General features: G+C 36.8%; 1 protein-coding gene across 1 annotated transcript in view; it reads right to left on the bottom strand.

Annotated features, from left to right (window-relative positions):
- Positions 1–17826, bottom strand: part of ADGRB3 (adhesion G protein-coupled receptor B3) — a 789966-nt gene that overhangs the window by 146038 nt on the left and 626102 nt on the right. The window contains exon 16 of the mRNA XM_060114602.1: positions 1421–1547. Within this exon, the coding sequence (XP_059970585.1) occupies positions 1421–1547 (127 nt within the window). The remainder of the gene's footprint in view (positions 1–1420; positions 1548–17826) is intronic.

Raw genomic sequence — 17826 nt, 5'->3', positions numbered from 1 at the left:
CAACCTCTAAAATGAGTAATTCTAGCTACTCCCTCTCTCCCACTGTGAAGTAATGAAGGCCTTAAGAGTTTTCAATGCTTGATTGTGGCATATACCCACTTACGGCTTTCTAAAATAAATAAATGAAGCTACAACTTGGTCAACATTAACATGTTAAATTTCATCTAGTTTAAATTTGAAGCAGTATTTATTTTTCTTCAACTAACTACAGTTCAGTTATATCACAAAATGTATTTTGTTGAAATTTACTTTGATCCTCCCATTATGTTATCCAAATCTGGTACCTAGATATTGAAAATTTTTCAAACTTTCTGACTTTGGACAACTTTGTTCTAAGTCAAGTATTCTCTCATTTAATTTCACTAGCTTGGCCTCTAAGAATATAGAAGAAAATCAAATTTCAAGTGTAAGACCTTAGAATATATTTGTGATTTTTTTTCTGTGAACAAAATATATAGAGATAATCTTCACAATGTCAATATTAGTCTCTAAATACTTGACCTTGAAAAATAAGCCTTATATCTTTTAAAACATATATAAAGATCAAAGAGATTTCTTTCTTTAGACACTAACATGGTACTAACTAATAAAATCTGCTGTTTTTCATATTTTTAGTATTGGAAGTTTAAAGAAATACACTTTAAGATCAAGTGTGTTCCAAATCTTAGATATGCACAATCAATTTTATAGGCATTTTTGGCTATCAAAATAAGTAAAATGAGTGATGCATACTTAGGCCAGATTTAGACAGAAAGTCACATTTTTCTTAATAATTATTTTTCACCACTTCAATTTCTGAAATAATTTTTCAAAGTACATTTGATGAGGATGTTATTTTTTCTTTCAGACAGTTTATACAACTGTCTGTTTCAGAAACTAGTTTTACAAACCTATATACTTCTAAGGAATGATTTCACAGTTTCTGACAGTCTCTGCTTTCATAAAGATTTCACTTAATTAAAAAAAATAAATATCCAAGGACACCCCAGAAAACCTGTACTGAAAATATCCAATGCAGATATGCAATGTGTTTGGCTATAGTGTCTGGGGTCTTCATTCTACTACCAACAGTAACCTCACAAATTCCCCAGAACAGCTTTAGAGTTCTAAAATAAAGGTTAAGCTGACAAGTATTTTTATTTGAAAGCTTGCAGCATATTAGCAATATGATTGGAGTACATCCTCAAAACTATACTGCAGAAATTTCAAGTTAGAAGACATGAAATTGAGTAGAATTTAGTTATAGCACACCAACTAGAATTCATTTCACCAAGCTACTGTAGCTAAGGAGGAGACGAACCCAATTTTGCCACCCTGCAACATTTTCCATTTCCCCATTTAAAATGCAGTTCCCTGGAGAAACACTCTCCACAATGTCCCTGCCTTTGCATTAAAGCCGTGTTTTCCCTTTGTTACTTACTATTTCTCTAGGTTGCTGAGCCAAAATGGCGAAGGTAGAGAGACGATCACATAAGCATTTCGTATGGGATGCATCGGTAAGCACAGTTTTACATCCCTGGGTGGACCAGGTTCCCAAAGACTCGTTCCTGCAAAGGGTGGGGGGTGGGGGGGGAGATCGGGATAAATACGCCTGACTGCCAAATCCGTAATGAAGAAAATGCAATTTAATTGAGAGAATCGTCTACTGTAATTCCCGTACAGGGGAAAAAAAAAATCTACTTGTTGTTGAACAGGACGTAATTTAGATGCATCTCCAGTAATGCAAAGCGAGAGTGTTTGGAGAAAGCAGGCGGGCGGCGGTACGGCGTGCAGAGAGCTGTCCAGCGCCGGAGGTGCTGAAACCGGGACTGGCTCTGTCCAGCCCTCTGCGAGGAACGGCGGCGGCGGCGGCGGCGGCACGAGCAGCCGCCAGAGCGTTGGCAGCCACTTCCTATGCTCATCGGATCGTTTCAAACACTCACAGAGTGTAAAGAGGCTTTTCACATTGCATACCAGCTCTGACTCCCGTCCCGTATTTTTGGATCGTGAACGCTGACTTTTAAACCGAGGATTTCTCTGAAAAGCCTGCCTAAAAGGTTAGATAGCTTGTATTGGGTGATATAGAATCTTCTCTGCTGGTTAGGGATTTTTCCTCCCTTTAGAATTAGCTGCTGTGAAAATTTCACCCTGGAAATGGGAAGCAGCAGCAGCGGCATCAGCTGGTTCCGACTCCCTTTGCCTTTGCCTGATATCCAGGGGAGGGGTGGGTTTCAGACATCAGCTTCCCACTCCACACTTCACTCAGCCCAAGCTCTTCTGAAGCCCTTGACATTTCTTCCCGTCACCCACCTCTCTGCCCCGGGGGTGGAAGCACTAAGCTAACCCCGAGTCTGCCAGAACATTTAGAAGAATAACCCCACCTCAAAGTCCGGTAGGAAAGGGGAAAGAGGGCCTGCTTCAGTCTTCCCTTTGGTGTAGCCATTCAAAATTCTAAAGCATATGGTTTCTTTCCCACCCCAGCAGAACAATAAAAATGGTATCAACCTACGCCTTCTTGGTGGGGGGTGAAGATGGGGGAGAATCCTTCCACCCCCCGGCTGAACTACTCTACAGGAAGAGGAAGAAAAGAAAAAAAAAAAAAGCTATAGAGTTCAACCAATCAACTTTATTATCATTACACGTGTTATATACTGAATGCACCAATTGTCACTTCCCCTCCCCCAGGCACGGAACTCTCCAAGTAGCAAACCTGTGTGTATGTGTGTGCTTAAATTTCAAACCAAGTTACTATCTATGTTAAAAATGACTCTAAAACTCCAGAAGGATAACACATAGCTTGTTGTTAATTTTGATATGGTACTTTTTATTTCATCTACTCCATATCTCTGAATGCCTAAAGCTATTGGGTTAAATATGAATGTAGTCTATTTCTGAGCTATTTCAATGACAGAGGTTTCACTGTGACAGCTGGACTTCCAAGTTGAGCTGTAGAATATAATTCACCCTATCTCTTTTTGGGATTTAGATGCAATATCTTTTTAATATTCATTAATTTGATTTAAATATTGATTTGATATCACTAATATGCATGACTCAAAATACTCTTAATTACAACTTTTTAAAAAAGGAATAGACTATATTTGGGGAGAGGTACAAAAAACATTATACCTAAGTTCACCCAAATACTTCTAAGTATTAGCCAATTAAAAATTTGGTAGGTCTCTTTTCTTTCTCATGATGTCATACAACCATGCAATATATATATATATATATATATATATATATATATATATATATATATATATATATATATATATATTTCAGTCATATCTCAACCAACTGCAACAGTATTAAATTCCAATTCTACCTAACCAGAGCAGCACTTCAATTTATTTTATTGGCTGCCTGTCTCTTATCGTCTTGTGACAAACAGTTAAGGCCAAATAAAAAACATTTATCTCAGCTGATTAAAGTTTAAAGAAGAAAGATACATTTAAGAGAATCTGACATGTTTTAAACACAACATTGCATTATTAATCCTGTATGGCAGCTTTACTTTAATGCACTATTTGTGCTTTCAAGATGGAGTCCAATACCTACACTTTTCACATTATGTGGCTATGACCAATAAACCAATTCAAAGTCTTACCAGGAAAAAAGTTTACTGCAAATAAGACCTAATGAGACAAAGTGATATATTTATATCTAGATAATGAAAGTTTGTTTACTCAAGAAAATGTTAGTATTACTAACCTTTGGCTGTCAGATGTAAAGTCTTTGTTCAATATAATGTTGCTAGACTCTGAAGATCATGTAAATTTTATATGACATCTTCAGAAATGTAGGTCAATTTACTCTGCTCTGTACAATGATTGCAGTGCTGACATGGCACAGCCTCAGGCAAAACTAGGAAGTAAGTGACACTGGTCTCCATGTTTTAATCTTTCATTTCCCCCCGAGCATGAAGTGTTTCTAATCTCACTGGGCCCCTTTTGATGGGTACCTTCCTGAGGCTTACATAACTTTTCTCCTTACCTTTCTTAGGAATTATTATCCCTTTGTTGACTTTATCTGATGAAACTAAGGGAAAATATTATGAGTGACTGAGTACAGCTTGATGTGCTCTCCCCAGTTTAATACAAGTTATAAAACACAAAATAATGCATCTGATAGCAGAACACCAGAATATGATCAGATGAGTAGGAGTGAAAATTTTGAAAGGTGAGGAGGTAACTACCAACTTCTATATTTGGTTGCTTGCAAGAGTTGAGTAATAAGTGTGATGCCATCTGATGCCAAATTTTAAATTGTTTCATAAAACCTCTTGATATTTTGAAACCAGATAAAACTCTTATAAATTAGATTTTAAAGTCACTAGCATACATGTCACTACTATTACAAAAACTATAGTATATGTCACCTGTATTTTCACACACTTCATAGCTATTCTTACTGTACAAAATTCTTTGAAAGCACGGTACATGTGTCTGATTGACTTCAGGGAGACCTTGTAAAGCAAACTGATGTGTGATAGAGCTAATGTGAAGCAAAACAGCTTCCCCAGTCTGCACAGAACAAGGTTTTAAAGCATGTGGACTATTCCAGCAGTCACATTATTCTTTTAATGTCATATATTTGCATGCCATGATTAATGGTATATCTGTGAATTATTCTTAGTTATTAAGTCTAGCTTGTCATCAATGGGGCAAGCAAATACAATGAAATATGTATGAGCATTAAAGATATAATAAGAATAACAGACTGAGGATGTCAGAAGCAAACACAAAATGATGATACACATGTTATACTGAAAAATCACATATTTCTTTTTCATAGTGTCTTTTCTGAGCATTAATTTTTTTCCAAATAGATTTCAAAATAACTAGGCCTGCAGAAATTTCATATAACCAGCACATTCTTCGTTGGCTACACCTACATTTACCCATGTTAGCTCTTAGCTGTCATCTGTACCTCTTCTTCTTCCTATTATTAGGATGGCTAAAAGAAGAAAAGAGTCTGCCTGTCCCAAGTATTTGAAAGTACATACCCACAAGGACAGAATTCTGTGAAAATATATGACACAAAATCTATTATTTCCACCCTAATATTTATTTGAGGCCTTTCCCCAATTTCCTAAGTCTCTACATGATTCCTTTTTGGATCGGAGTTCATTGTTGGGGTCTGGATTTCATGGGAGAGTTAAATAATATAGCATGTGACTATATACTCTAGCATTTAAGATTAAAGAAAAAGATTATTCATTCACTCCAATGAAAAGTTGTTTAGGAAAAAACTGATAGCAAAAACTTATAGTGACACATTTCAAAACTGTTTCAAGAAATCAAACTTTTACCTTTTGAAATACCCATACAACTAAATATTTCACTTAAATCAGACTTTTATAAAACCATCTATTCTGCTTCATAATACATCAGTGTGTAAAGTATTTATCATGAATAAGTTATAAACTTTAGCAGGTTTATATCTCAAGGTCGATTTTTAATTTAATTTTTATTTTATTTTAAAGTATAGTTGATTTTCTTTCTTTTTTTTCTTTTTATTTATTTAAATTTTTTAACTTAAAAAATTTAACATCTTTATTGGAGTATAATTGCTTTACAATGGTGTGTTAGTTTCTGCTTTATAACAGGGAGAATCAGCTATACATATACATATATCCCCTTATATCCTCCCTCTTGCTTCTCCCTGCCACCCTCCCTATCCCACCCCTCTAGGGGTTTACAAAGAACTGAGCTGATCACCCTGCGCTATGTAGCTGCTTCCCACTAGCTATCTATTCTACATTTGGTAGTGTATATATGTCTGTGTCACTCTCTCACTTCGTCCCAGCTTACGCTTCCCCATTTCCGTGTCCTCAAGTCCATTCTCTATGTCTGCCTCTTTATTCTTGTCCTGCCTCTAGGTTCCTCAGAATCATTTTTTTTTTTAGATTCCATATATATGTGTTAGCATACAACATTTGGTTTTCTCTTTCTGACTTACTTCACTCTGTATGACAGACTCTAGATCCATCCACCTCATTACAAATAACTCAATTTCCTTTCTTTTTATGGCTGAGTAATATTCCATTGTATATATGTGCCAGATCTTCTTTATCCATTCATCTGTCAATGAACACTTAGGTTGCTTCCATATTCTGGTGATTGTAAGTACAGCTGCAGTGAACATTGTGGTACATGACTCTTTCTGAATTATGGTTTTCTCAGGGTATGTGCACAGCAGTGGAATTGCTGGGTCATACAATAGCTCTATTTTTACTTTTTTAAGAAACCTCCATACTGTTCTCCATAGTGGCTGTATCAATTTACATTCCCACTAATAATGCAAGAGGCTTCCCTTTTCTCCACACCCTCTCCAGGATTTATTGTTTGTAGATGTTTTGATGATGGTCATTCTGACTTGTGTGAGGTGATACCTCACTGTAGTTTTGATTTGCTTTTCTCTGATTAATGATGTTGACATTCTTTCATATGTTTGTTGGCAATCTGTATGTCTTCTTTGGAGAAATGTCTATTTAGATCCTCTGTGTATTTTTGGATTGGGTTGTTTGTTTTTTTGATATTGAGCTGCATGAGCTGCTTGTATATATTGGAGATTAATCCCTTGTCAGTTGCTTCATTTGCAAATATTTCTCCCATTCTGAGGGTTGTCTTTTCATCTTGTTTATGGTTTCCTTTGCTGTGCAAAGCTATTAAGTTTCATTAGGTCCCATTTGTTTATTTTTCTTTTTATTTCCATTGCTCTAAGAGGTGGGTCAAAAAAGATCTTGCTGTGATTTATGTCATAGAGTGTTCTGCCTATGTTTCTCTCTAAAAGTTTTATAGTGTCTGGCCTTACATTTAGGTCTTAATCCATTTTGAGTTTATTTTTGTGTGTGGTGTTAGGGAGTGTTTTAATTTCATTCGTTTACATATAGCTGTCCAGTTTTCCCAGCACCACTTATTGAAGAGGCTGTCTTTTGTCCATTATATACTCTTGCCTCCTTTATCAAAAATAAGGTGACCATATGTGTGTGGCTTTATTTCTGGGCTGTCTATCCTGTTCCACTGATCTATATTTCTGTTTTTGTGCAAGTACCATACTGTTTTTATTACTGAAACTTTTGTCTGATGTGTGGGAGTCTGAATCCTCCAGCTCTGTTTTTCTTTCTCAAGATTGTTTTGGCTATTTGGGTTCTTTTGTGTTCAAATACAAATTGTGAAATTTTTTGTTCTAGTTCTGTGAAAAATACCATTGATAGTTTGATAGAGATTGCACTGAATCTGTAGATTGCTTTGGGTAGTAGATTCATTTTCACAATATTGATTCTTCTAATCCAAGAACATGGTATATCTTTCCATCTGTTTGTATCATCTTTAGTTTCTTTCATCCATGTCTTTTTTTTTTTTTTTTTTTTTTTTTTTTTTGCGGTATGCGGGCCTCTCACTGTTGTGGCCTCCCCCGTTGCGGAGCACAGGCTCCGGACGCGCAGGCTCCGGATGCGCAGGCTCAGCGGCCATGGCTCACGGGCCCAGCCGCTCCGCGGCATATGGGATCCTCCCAGACCGGGGCACGAACCCATATCCCCTGCATCGGCAGGCGGACTCTCAACCACTTGCGCCACCAGGGAGGCCCTCATCCATGTCTTATAGTTTTCTGCATACAGGTCTTTTGCCTCCTTAGGTAAGTTATTCCTAGGTATTGTACTCTTTTTGTTGTAATGGTAAATGGGAGTGTTTCCTTAATTTCTCTTTCAGATTTTTCATCATTAGTGTAGAGGAATGCAAGAGAGTTCTGTGCATTAATTTTGTATCCTGCTACTTCACCAAATTTATTGATTAGCTCTAGTAGTTTTCTGTTAGCATCTTTAGGATTCTCTGTGTATAGTATTATGTCATCTGCAAACAGCGATAGCTTTACTTCTTCTTTGCTGATTTGGATTCCTTTTATTTCTTTTTCTTCTCTGATTGCTGTGGCTAAAAGTTACAAAATTATGTTGAATAATAGTGGTAATAGTGGACAACCTTGTCTTCTTCCTGATCTTAGAGGAAATGGTTTCAGTTTTGCAACATTGAGGACAATGTTGGCTGTGGGTTTGCATATATGACCTTTATTATGTTGAGATAGGTTCCTTCTATGCCTACTTTCTGGAGGGCTTTTATCTTAAATGGGTGTTGAATTTTGTCAAAAGCTTTTTCTGCATGTATTGAGGTGATCATATGGTTTTTCTCCTTCGATTTGTTAATATGGTTTATCACACTGATTGATTTTAATATATTGAAGAATCCTTGCATTCCTGGAATAAACCCCACTTGATCATGGTGTATGATCCTTTTAATGTGCTGTTGGATTCTGTTTGCTAGTATTTTGTTGAGGATTTTTGCATCTATGTTCATCAGTGATATTGGCCTGTAGTTTTTGTTCTTTGTGACATCCTTGTCTGGTTTTTGTATCAGGGTGATGGTGGCCTCGTAGAATGAGTTTGGGAGTGTTCCTCCCTCTGCTATAGTTTGGAAGATTTTGAGAAGGATAGGGGTTAGCTCTTCTCTAAATATTTGATAGAGTTCACCTGTGAAGCCATCTGGTCCTGGGTTTCTGTTTGTTGGAAGATTTTTAATAACAGTCTCAGTTTCAGTGCTTGTGACTTGTCTGTTTCTTTCTGGTTCAGTCATGGAAGGTTGTGCTTTTCTAAGAATTTGTCCATTCCTTCCAGGTTGTCCATTTTATTGGCATATAGTTGATCTCTCATGATCTTTTGTATTTCTGCAGTGTCAGCTGTTACTTCTCCTTCTTCATTTCTAATTCTATTGATTTGAGTCTTCTCCCTTTTTTTTTCTTGATGAGTCTGGCTAAAGGTTTATCAATTTTGTTTATCTTCTCAAAGAAACAGCTTTTAGTTTTATTGATCTTTGCTATTGTTTCCTTCATTTCTTTTTCATTTATTTCTGATCTGATCTTTATGATTTCTTTCCTTCTGCTAACTTTGGGGTTTTTTTGTTCTTCTTTCTCTAACTGCTTTACGTGTAAGTTTAGGTTTTTTATTTGAGATGTTTCTTGTTTCTTGAGGTCGGATTGTATTGCTATAAATTCCCTCTTAGAGCTGCTTTTGCTGCAACCCATAGGTTTTGGGTCATCATGTTTTGTGATTTGTTTTTAGATATTTTTTGATTTCCTCTTTGATTTCTTCAGTGATCTCTTGGTTATTTAGTAGTGTATTGTTTAGCCTCCATGTGTTTGTATTTTTTTACACATTTTTCCTGTAAATGATATCTAGTCTCATAGCATTGTGGTTGGAAATGATACTTGATATGCTTTCAATTTTCTTAAACTTACGAAGGATTAATTTGTGACCCAAGATATAATGTATCCTGGAGAATGTTCCAAGAGCACTTGAGAAGAAAGTGTACTCTGTTGTTTTTGGATGGAATGTCCTATAAATATCAATTAAGTCCATCTTGTTTAATATATCATTTAAAGCTTGTGTTTCCTTATATGTTTTCATTTTGGATCATCTGTCCATTGGTGAAAGTGGGGTTAAAGTCCCCTACTATGATTGTGTTACTGTCTATTTCTCCTTTTATGGCTGTTAGCATTTGCCTTATATATTGAGGTGCTCCTATGTTGGGTGCATAAATACTTACAATTGTTATATCTTCCTCTTGGATTGATCCCTTGATCATTATGCAGTGTCTTGTAATAGTCTTTATTTTGTCTCTTGTAATAGTCTTTATTTTAAAGTCTGTTTTGCCTGATATGAGAATTGTTGCTCCAGCTTTCTTTTGATTTCCATTTGCATGGAATATCTGTTTTCCATCCCCTCACTTTCTGTCTGTATGTGTCCCTAGGTCTGAAGTGGGTCTCTTGTAGACAGCATATATATGGGTCTTTTTGTGTCCATTCAGCAAGCCTGTATCTTGGTTGGAGCATTTAATCCATTCATGTTTAAGGTAATTATCATTATGTATGTTCCTATTATCATTTTCTTAATTGTTTTGGGTTTGTTTTTGTAGGTCCTTTTCTCCTCTTGTTTTTCCTGCCTAGAGAAGTTCCTTTAGCATTTGTTGTAGAGCCGGTTTGGTGGTGCTGAATTCTCTTAGCTTTTGCTTGTCTGTAAAGGTTTTAATTTCTCTGTCGAATCTGAATGAGATCCATGCTGGGTAGAGTAATCTTGGTTGTAGGTTTTTCCCTTTCATCACTTTAAATATGTCCTGCCACTCCCCACTGGCTTGCAGAGTTTCTGCTGAAAGATCAGCAGTTAACCTTATGTGGCTTCCCTTGTATGTTGTTGCTTTTCCCTTGCTGCTTTTAATATTTTTTCTTTGTATTTATTTTTTTTTATTATTTTCTGCTTTATAACAAAGTGAATCAGTCATACATATACATCTGTTCCCATATCCCTTCCCTCTTGGGTCTCCCTCCCTCCCACCCTCCCTATCCCACCCCTCCAGGCAGTCACAAAGCACCGAGCTGATCTCCCTGTGCTATGCAGCTGCTTCCCACTATCTATCTACCTTACATTTGGTAATGTATATATGTCCATAGCTCTCTCTCGCTTTGTCACAGATTACCCTGCCCCCTCCCCATATCCTCAAGTCCATTCTCAAGTAGGTCTGTGTCTTTATTCCTGTTTTTCCCCTAGGTTCTTCATGACATTTTTTTCCCTTAAATTCCATATATATGTGTTAGCATACGGTATTTGTCTTTCTCTTTCTGACTTACTTCACTCTGTATGACAGACTCTAGGTCTATCCACCTCATTACAAATAGCTCAATTGTATTTAATTTTTGATAATTTGATTAATATTTCTCTTGACATGTTTCTCCTTGGATTTATCCTGTATGGGACTCTCTGTGCTTCCTGGACTTGATTGACTATTTCCTTTCCCATATTAGGGAAGTTTTCAACTATAATCTCTTCAAATATTTTCTCAGTCCTTTTCTTTTTCTCTTCTTCTTCTGGACCCCTGTAATTCAAATGTTGGTGTGTTTAATTTTGTCCCAGAGGTCTCTGAGACTGTCCTAAATTCTTTTCATTCTTTTTTCTTTATTCTGCTCTGTGGTAGTTATTTCCACTATTTTATCTTCCAGGTCACTTATCCGGTTTTCTGCCTCAGCTAGTCTGCTACTGATTCCTTCTAAAGAATTTTTCATTTCATTTATTTTGTTGTTCATCATTGTTTGTTTGCTCTTTAGTTCTTCTAGGTCCTTGTTAAATGTTTCTTGTATTTTCTCCACTCTATTTCCAAGATTTTGTGTCATCTTTACTATCATTATTTTGAATTATTTTTCAGGTAGACTGCCTATTTCCTCTTCATTTGTTAGTTCTGGTGGGTTTTTACCTTGTTCCTTCATCTGCTCTGTGTTTTTCTCTCTTCTCATTTTGCTTATCTTACTGTGTTTGGGGTCTCCTTTTTGCAGGCTGCAGGTTCGTAGTTCCCATTGTTTTTGGTGTCTGCCCCCAGTGTCTAAAGTTGGTTCAGTGGGTTGTGTAGGCTTCCTGGTGGATGAGGCTTGTTCCTGTGTTCTGGTGGATGAGGCTGGATCTTGTGTTTCTGGTGGGCAGGACTGCATCCAGTGGTGTGTTTTGGGGTGTCTGTTAATTTATTATGATTTTAGGCAGCCTCTCTCTTAATGGGTGGGGTTGTGCTCCTGTCTTGCTAGTTGTTTGGCATAGGGTGTTCAGCACTGTAGCTTGCTGGTCGTTGAGTGTATCTGGGTCTTAGTGTTGAGATGGAGATCTCTGGGAGAGCTTTTGCCCTTTGATATTATATGTAGCCAGGAGGTCTCTGGTGGACCAGTGTCCTGAACTCGGCTCTCCCATCTCAGTGGCATGGGCCTGACACCCGGCCGGAGCACGAGGACCCTGTCAGCCACACGACCAAGTATGTGGGGGAGTTTCTTGCCTTTTGAGAAGTCTGAGGCCTTCTGCCAGTGTTCAGTAGGTGTTCTGTAGGAGTTGTTCCAGATGTAGTTGTATTTCTGATGTATTTGTGGGGAAGAAGGTGATCTCTATGTCCTACTCCTCCACCATCTTGAAGGTCTCTCCTATCTCAGGGTTTTAATGGTCAATTTATTCAAAACCAAAATAGCTACAACAGCAATTCTTTAAAAAATTACACACATCTTCTGAGTACACTGTCCTTGCAATATATGTGCACTGAAAGAAAGTAATTATTTTCCAATCATAACAGTCATTAACTTCTAAGGATTAGGTGAATCTATATCACTTTTAATGTATATGTCATACCAAAATGAATAATGCATATAGTTTCTTTGTGTAAATTATTCTCATAATACAGAAAATTTTGGAGTACAGATAAAATATGTTCACAATTTTGAGTAAAATACTGTCTTTAAGGACAATTTCTACTTTTCAAGACATTGGAAATACTGAGAACTTTGTTATCTCTAGCAACCATTATTATGTTAAAACACAGTGAATTTAGGAATTTTTGAAATTATGAAATTAGGAAGTTTTGCTAGAAGTAACTGTAGTGATCACCTAGCCCGTTGGTTTTCAACACTTGCTGTATATCAAAGTCACCTGGAGACCTTTAAAACTTAAATCCTGAGTGGGGTCTGGGCATTATTACTTTTCTAATGCTCCCCAGATGATTCTAGTGTGCAACCAAGGCTGAGAACCACTGATCTATCCCAACCACCTAGTGTTACAGAGGAGGAAAGTGAAGTTCAGGGAATTCAGGAAGCTTATTTTAAGGCACAGAGTGAGACACAACGTTGGGTTTCTCATTTCCAAATTAGAGATTTTTTTTAATACTAACTTTTAGTTGTAGTCAGTTTTAAAGCAGAATGTAATGAACAGTCTTATAAAAAAGATATGAATATCATGCCTATTTACACTTGCAAACAATGTGGCCCTCTGTAATGGTTTTAGCAAAGTATGAGTTATCAGTGGATGAAGTTAGCTAAGGACAGATTGTCATGCTCTGGTGTTCATCCTGTTTTTTAAGTGATATATCCTATGACATGTAAAAAAAACATTGATTTTATACCAATTTTTCATGACATAAAGCATCTCTCATCTCTAGTGAGATCATTTATAATTTGAGGTGATATAAAAGTTGAAATTACAAATTCTGAAAACATGATACTGAGTAAAACTTATAAGCTCTTTTTTCCTTTTAAAAATATTCTCTATTTAGATACAATGGAGGGTTTTTATATCAATTATCATAATGTCTGCATATAGTATTATACACTAGTATACACAGACACATATATAATTTTTTTAATTTAAAAAGAATAATACCAACATAAAGCATTTATAGTTCATTCACTGTGGTGAAATTTAGAAGTGAGTACTTTGCTACCAGCAGGAAGAGCACTTATCATCCACTAGGCTGAATCTGGAGTTAATATTGACCCCTCCAGACCATAATTAACACCAGATTTCCAACACTCTTTCCAACACTCCTCTGTGCATATTCATGTTTTCTGTCCAACATTAGAATATTAGTTGATAAATTCACCTCACTTTATTTATAAAATTAACACTCTCCATGTCACGCTAGAATATTAGTGCTTTTGACAATTGTTTCTTGTTCAGATTTGAATCTGTGACATACCACTTTTCACTTAGTAGGGACTTAAAATATTTGTTCAGTTAATTTAATAATTATTTACACTTCAAGGGATGGCTTCTAATGCTGTTGGACCCAGACAGATTGTCTTAGCTCCCATTCATTTGCTGTCCTTCAGCATATAGCAGAAATGCAATCTGAAGAGTATCAATGAATCTTAATAAGCTTATCTATTTGCTTTTGCTCTTCAAACATCATTTGATGATGAACTCTGAAAGACTCAGCATCCTGCAGTGATTATGTTCATTCCAGCAGTGAAGCCTGAGGCTTCACTAAGCAGTCAGTAAGTATTTAGTGAGTGCCTTTCAAATGCCAAAGTAGAAGACACATACAAAAAGAAAACTAACAGTTTCTTTCTTAGAAAAGTTGACAATCTGGTTGGAAGACTATATAATCCAAGAATGTTTTCTATCTTATTAGTTTTACAAATTATTCCAGAAAATGCTGTTGATACGGCCCTTCTATTTTAAGCCACTATCATCTCCCCTCTAGGTAAATATCATCACTGGGCTCCTTGTTCCTTCCCTGCTATCTATGCTCAAGTTCAGTTTCAACACAGCAGCCAGAGATCCTGTTGACACATATGTGAACTCACGTCACTCTGTTCAAAACTCTATCAATGGTTCTTCCCATCTCACTTGGAGTAAATGACAAAGCAGTTAAAATAACCTACAAGGACCTTTACCAGCTGGTCTGTCATTATATCTTTATTTATTTATTTATTTATTTATTTATTTATTTTTGGCTACATTCGGTCTTCATTGTTGTGTGCAGGCTTTCTCTAGTTGCAGTTAGCGGGGACTACTCTTTGTTATGGTGTGCAGGCTTCTCATTGCAATGGTTTCTCTTGCTGCAAAGCTAGGGCTCTAGGCATGAAGGCTTCAGTAGTTGTGGCTTGCAGTCTCTAGAGTGCAGGCTCAGTAGTTGTGGCGCATGGGCTTACTTGCTCTATGGCATGTGGGAACTTCCCGGCCCAGGGCTCAAACGCATGTCCCCTGCATTGGCAGGCAGATTCCTAACCACTGAACCACAAGGAAAGCCCATGTTATTACCTCTTTACCTTCCTCTTCTAACACAATGCCTTTGCCCATCGTTTCCAACCACACTGAGCTCTTTGATTTCTCACCTTGGCATTTTGCACTGGCAATTCTCATGGCCAAGAATGTATTCCTCAAAGATAGTAACGTTGTTATTCCCTCACATCACGTAGGTCTCTGCCCTTATGTCACTCTCCCAGAGATGTCACTGACTATCCAACTTAAAGTAGTAACCCTGCATCTGTAGTAGGTTAAAATGGGCTCAAACTCTATACAATTCTTCTCATTAAGAGGTGGAATTTCCTTCCTCTTCCTTTGAATTTTGATAAGCCTGTGACTTGATCTGGTCAGAAAAATGCAGTAAAAGTGATGTGTGACTTTGCCTGGAGGTCTCAAAAGGTCTTACAGTTTCTACTCTCATCATCCTGAAATTCTGCTTTCATGTGAGGACAAGAAACCAGCACCAACTACCAGTCATGTGAGTGAGGCAGTATTAGATCATCCATCCCTAGGCTGAGCAGTCAGGTGACTGTAGCCTCGTGAATGACACCAGAGGAGACCAGCAGAAGAACCAACCAGCTGAACTCAGTCAAAGAGCTTTGAACCATGGAATCATGAGCAATAACATGATTCTTTCTCTAAGTCACTAAGATCTGAGGTGATTTGTTACATAGGAAATGATACACTATCCAAGACTTTCCCACATGTCCTTGACCTTACTCTGATCTATTGTTGCCCACAGCACTTATTACATCTGATATATTTATGTATGTATTTTTAAACTCACTTTTTGCCTGTCTTTGCTAACTAGAATGTAAACTTCCTGAGGACAGTGATATTGTTACATTCATTTCAGTCTTCCCAGATCCTAAAACAGTGCTGGACACTTAGTAGGTGCTCAATAAATATTTGTTGAGTGACTACCTGTTATAGACTTTGTCCTAGTGTAGTTGGACTTTCTGACCACATTATTTCATTTGTTTTTTTGTTTTTTTAACAAATATTTATTCATCATCAAATAGATTCAGACACTGTGCTAGGTTATTTTGTGGACATACAAATTTCCACTTTGCCTTTTGGAGCTTGAGAGCTTCTGTGGAAATTATCTTGCAGGTGTAGTGTCATTGCCACTTTGTCATAAAATACACATTAAAACCAAGAATATGTTACTCTTGAGGGTCACTGAATAATATTTACAAGAATGGTAGCACCAGTTTTATTTCCAGTAATATTATTTATTTGTTTACTTACTTACATTTAAAACTGTGGTAAGAACACTTAACATGAGGTCTACAGTATATACAGTTGACTGCAGGCACAATGTTGTACAGCAGATCTCTGGAAATTATTCATCTTGGATAATTGAAACTTTGCCCCTGTAGAACAGAGACTCTCCATTTCATCCTCCCCCAGCCCCTGGCAACCATGATTTCAGAAGTATAGGCAACAAAAGCAAAAAAAAGATAAGTGGCCTCTATAAGCTAAAAAGCTTCTGCACAGCGAAGGAAGCAAACGTGAGTGAAATGGCAACCCACAGAACGGGAGGAAATACCCTCAAACTATATAAATGATAAGGGGTTAATATCTAAAATATATAAGGAACTCTTACAACTCAGTCACACACACACAAAAAAACTATTAAAAAATGGGCAAAGTATTATCTTTTTTGTTGTTTTTTAAACTGGAAATGTGAGAGTAGAAAGGAGTATGGAAAGTAATAACATTAAGGGAACCAATCTACTGGCTTATAAATATGTATAAATATCTTCACCATGATTTATTAATAATTAAAGGTTAAAATATGCTAGCTGCCATTATTAATTAGTCAATAGGCAAATAAAAAATTATCATGCTAATGAAAATAACAGCTAACATTTACTGAGTGTCTACTCAAAGTTAGGTGCTGTGGTAGATACTTTAAATACATTTATGAAAAAAAATCCTAAAATGGAATATCAAGGTTGGATAGTACTGACAAATAGACCTAATGCATCCATATGGGATCATGAGGACCCTGGAGAAAAAAGAGCCTGGAGTTGGAAGGTACCTAGATATCTCCATCTGTATAAGATCCATGTAACCCCTGGACGCCTATCTTTGGCTTTATTATTATATGTTTAAAATACAGAAATGGTGACTTTCCTAGGGTCATTCAACTGGTACAGGGCTATGCCAGGAACTGAGTCCGAGTCTGTGTGACTTCAGAGCAGATTCCCGTCCCTCTGCTCTCTCAGCGATGAGGAGATAGGAGACGGCATATTCTGAGCTAGGAATGCACAGGGAGAGCACCCAGAAAGGTCACGGTTTTGGGAATTAAAACTTGACAGATTGTCATACAGGGTGAAGTAAGTTAGAAAGAGAAAGACAAATATCATATAATATCGCTTATTTGTGGAATCTATAAAAATGGTTCAGATGAACTTATTTGCAAAACGAAAATAGAATCACAGATGTAGGAAACAAACTTATGGTTACCAAGGGGATAAGTGGGGGGAGGGATAGATTGGGAGATTGGGATTGACATATACACACTACTATATACAAAATAGATAACTAATAAGAACCTGCTCAATGGCACAGGGAACTCTACTCAATATTCTGTAATGACCTATATGGGAAAATAATCTTAAAAATAGTGGATATATGTATATGTGTAACTGATTCACTCTGCTGTACACCTGAAACTAACACAACAGTGCAACTCAACTATATTCCAATAAAATTCACTTTAAAAAAATCTCACAGAAAATAGGTGGGGAGGATCTCATAAAAAGGTGATTGGAAAGGGCAAATACTTAAGAGAATAAAAAGATGTGGCTTGAGAATTGACACTGTGGGCACAGAGGACAGTAAGAACATTTGAGAGAACGATTTTCATAGAGGTCTCAGATGGAGACTAGACTTCTGGAAGATAAAAAAAGGAACCCTGTGATATCGAAGAGGTTAGCAATAGAAGAAAAAAGACTGCATGCAAGTCAACACAGAAACATAACATTTTATCAATTATGTTTTTACTTTGAAGTAAGAATAAATCTCCTAATGCCTTCCGATGCAGACCTTAACTGTCCACTGAGAAGAGACTCTGATAAGACATAACAATGGTGAGACAGAAGTCCCAGAGTTTAGCTCAGTGTTGGTATGAGAAAGTGTTATTCGTGTCAATAAAATGAAAGAAAATTCAAGAATAAAGTTTCACTCTGTGTATGGCTGATTCATTTCGTTGTGCAGTGGAGGCTAACACAACATTG

The sequence above is a fragment of the Mesoplodon densirostris genome, chromosome 12 (assembly GCF_025265405.1).
Source record: "Mesoplodon densirostris isolate mMesDen1 chromosome 12, mMesDen1 primary haplotype, whole genome shotgun sequence".
Classification (NCBI taxonomy): domain Eukaryota; kingdom Metazoa; phylum Chordata; class Mammalia; order Artiodactyla; family Ziphiidae; genus Mesoplodon; species Mesoplodon densirostris.
Note: the sequence above shows the minus strand (reverse complement) of the source record. Positions and strands in the feature narration are given on the sequence as shown.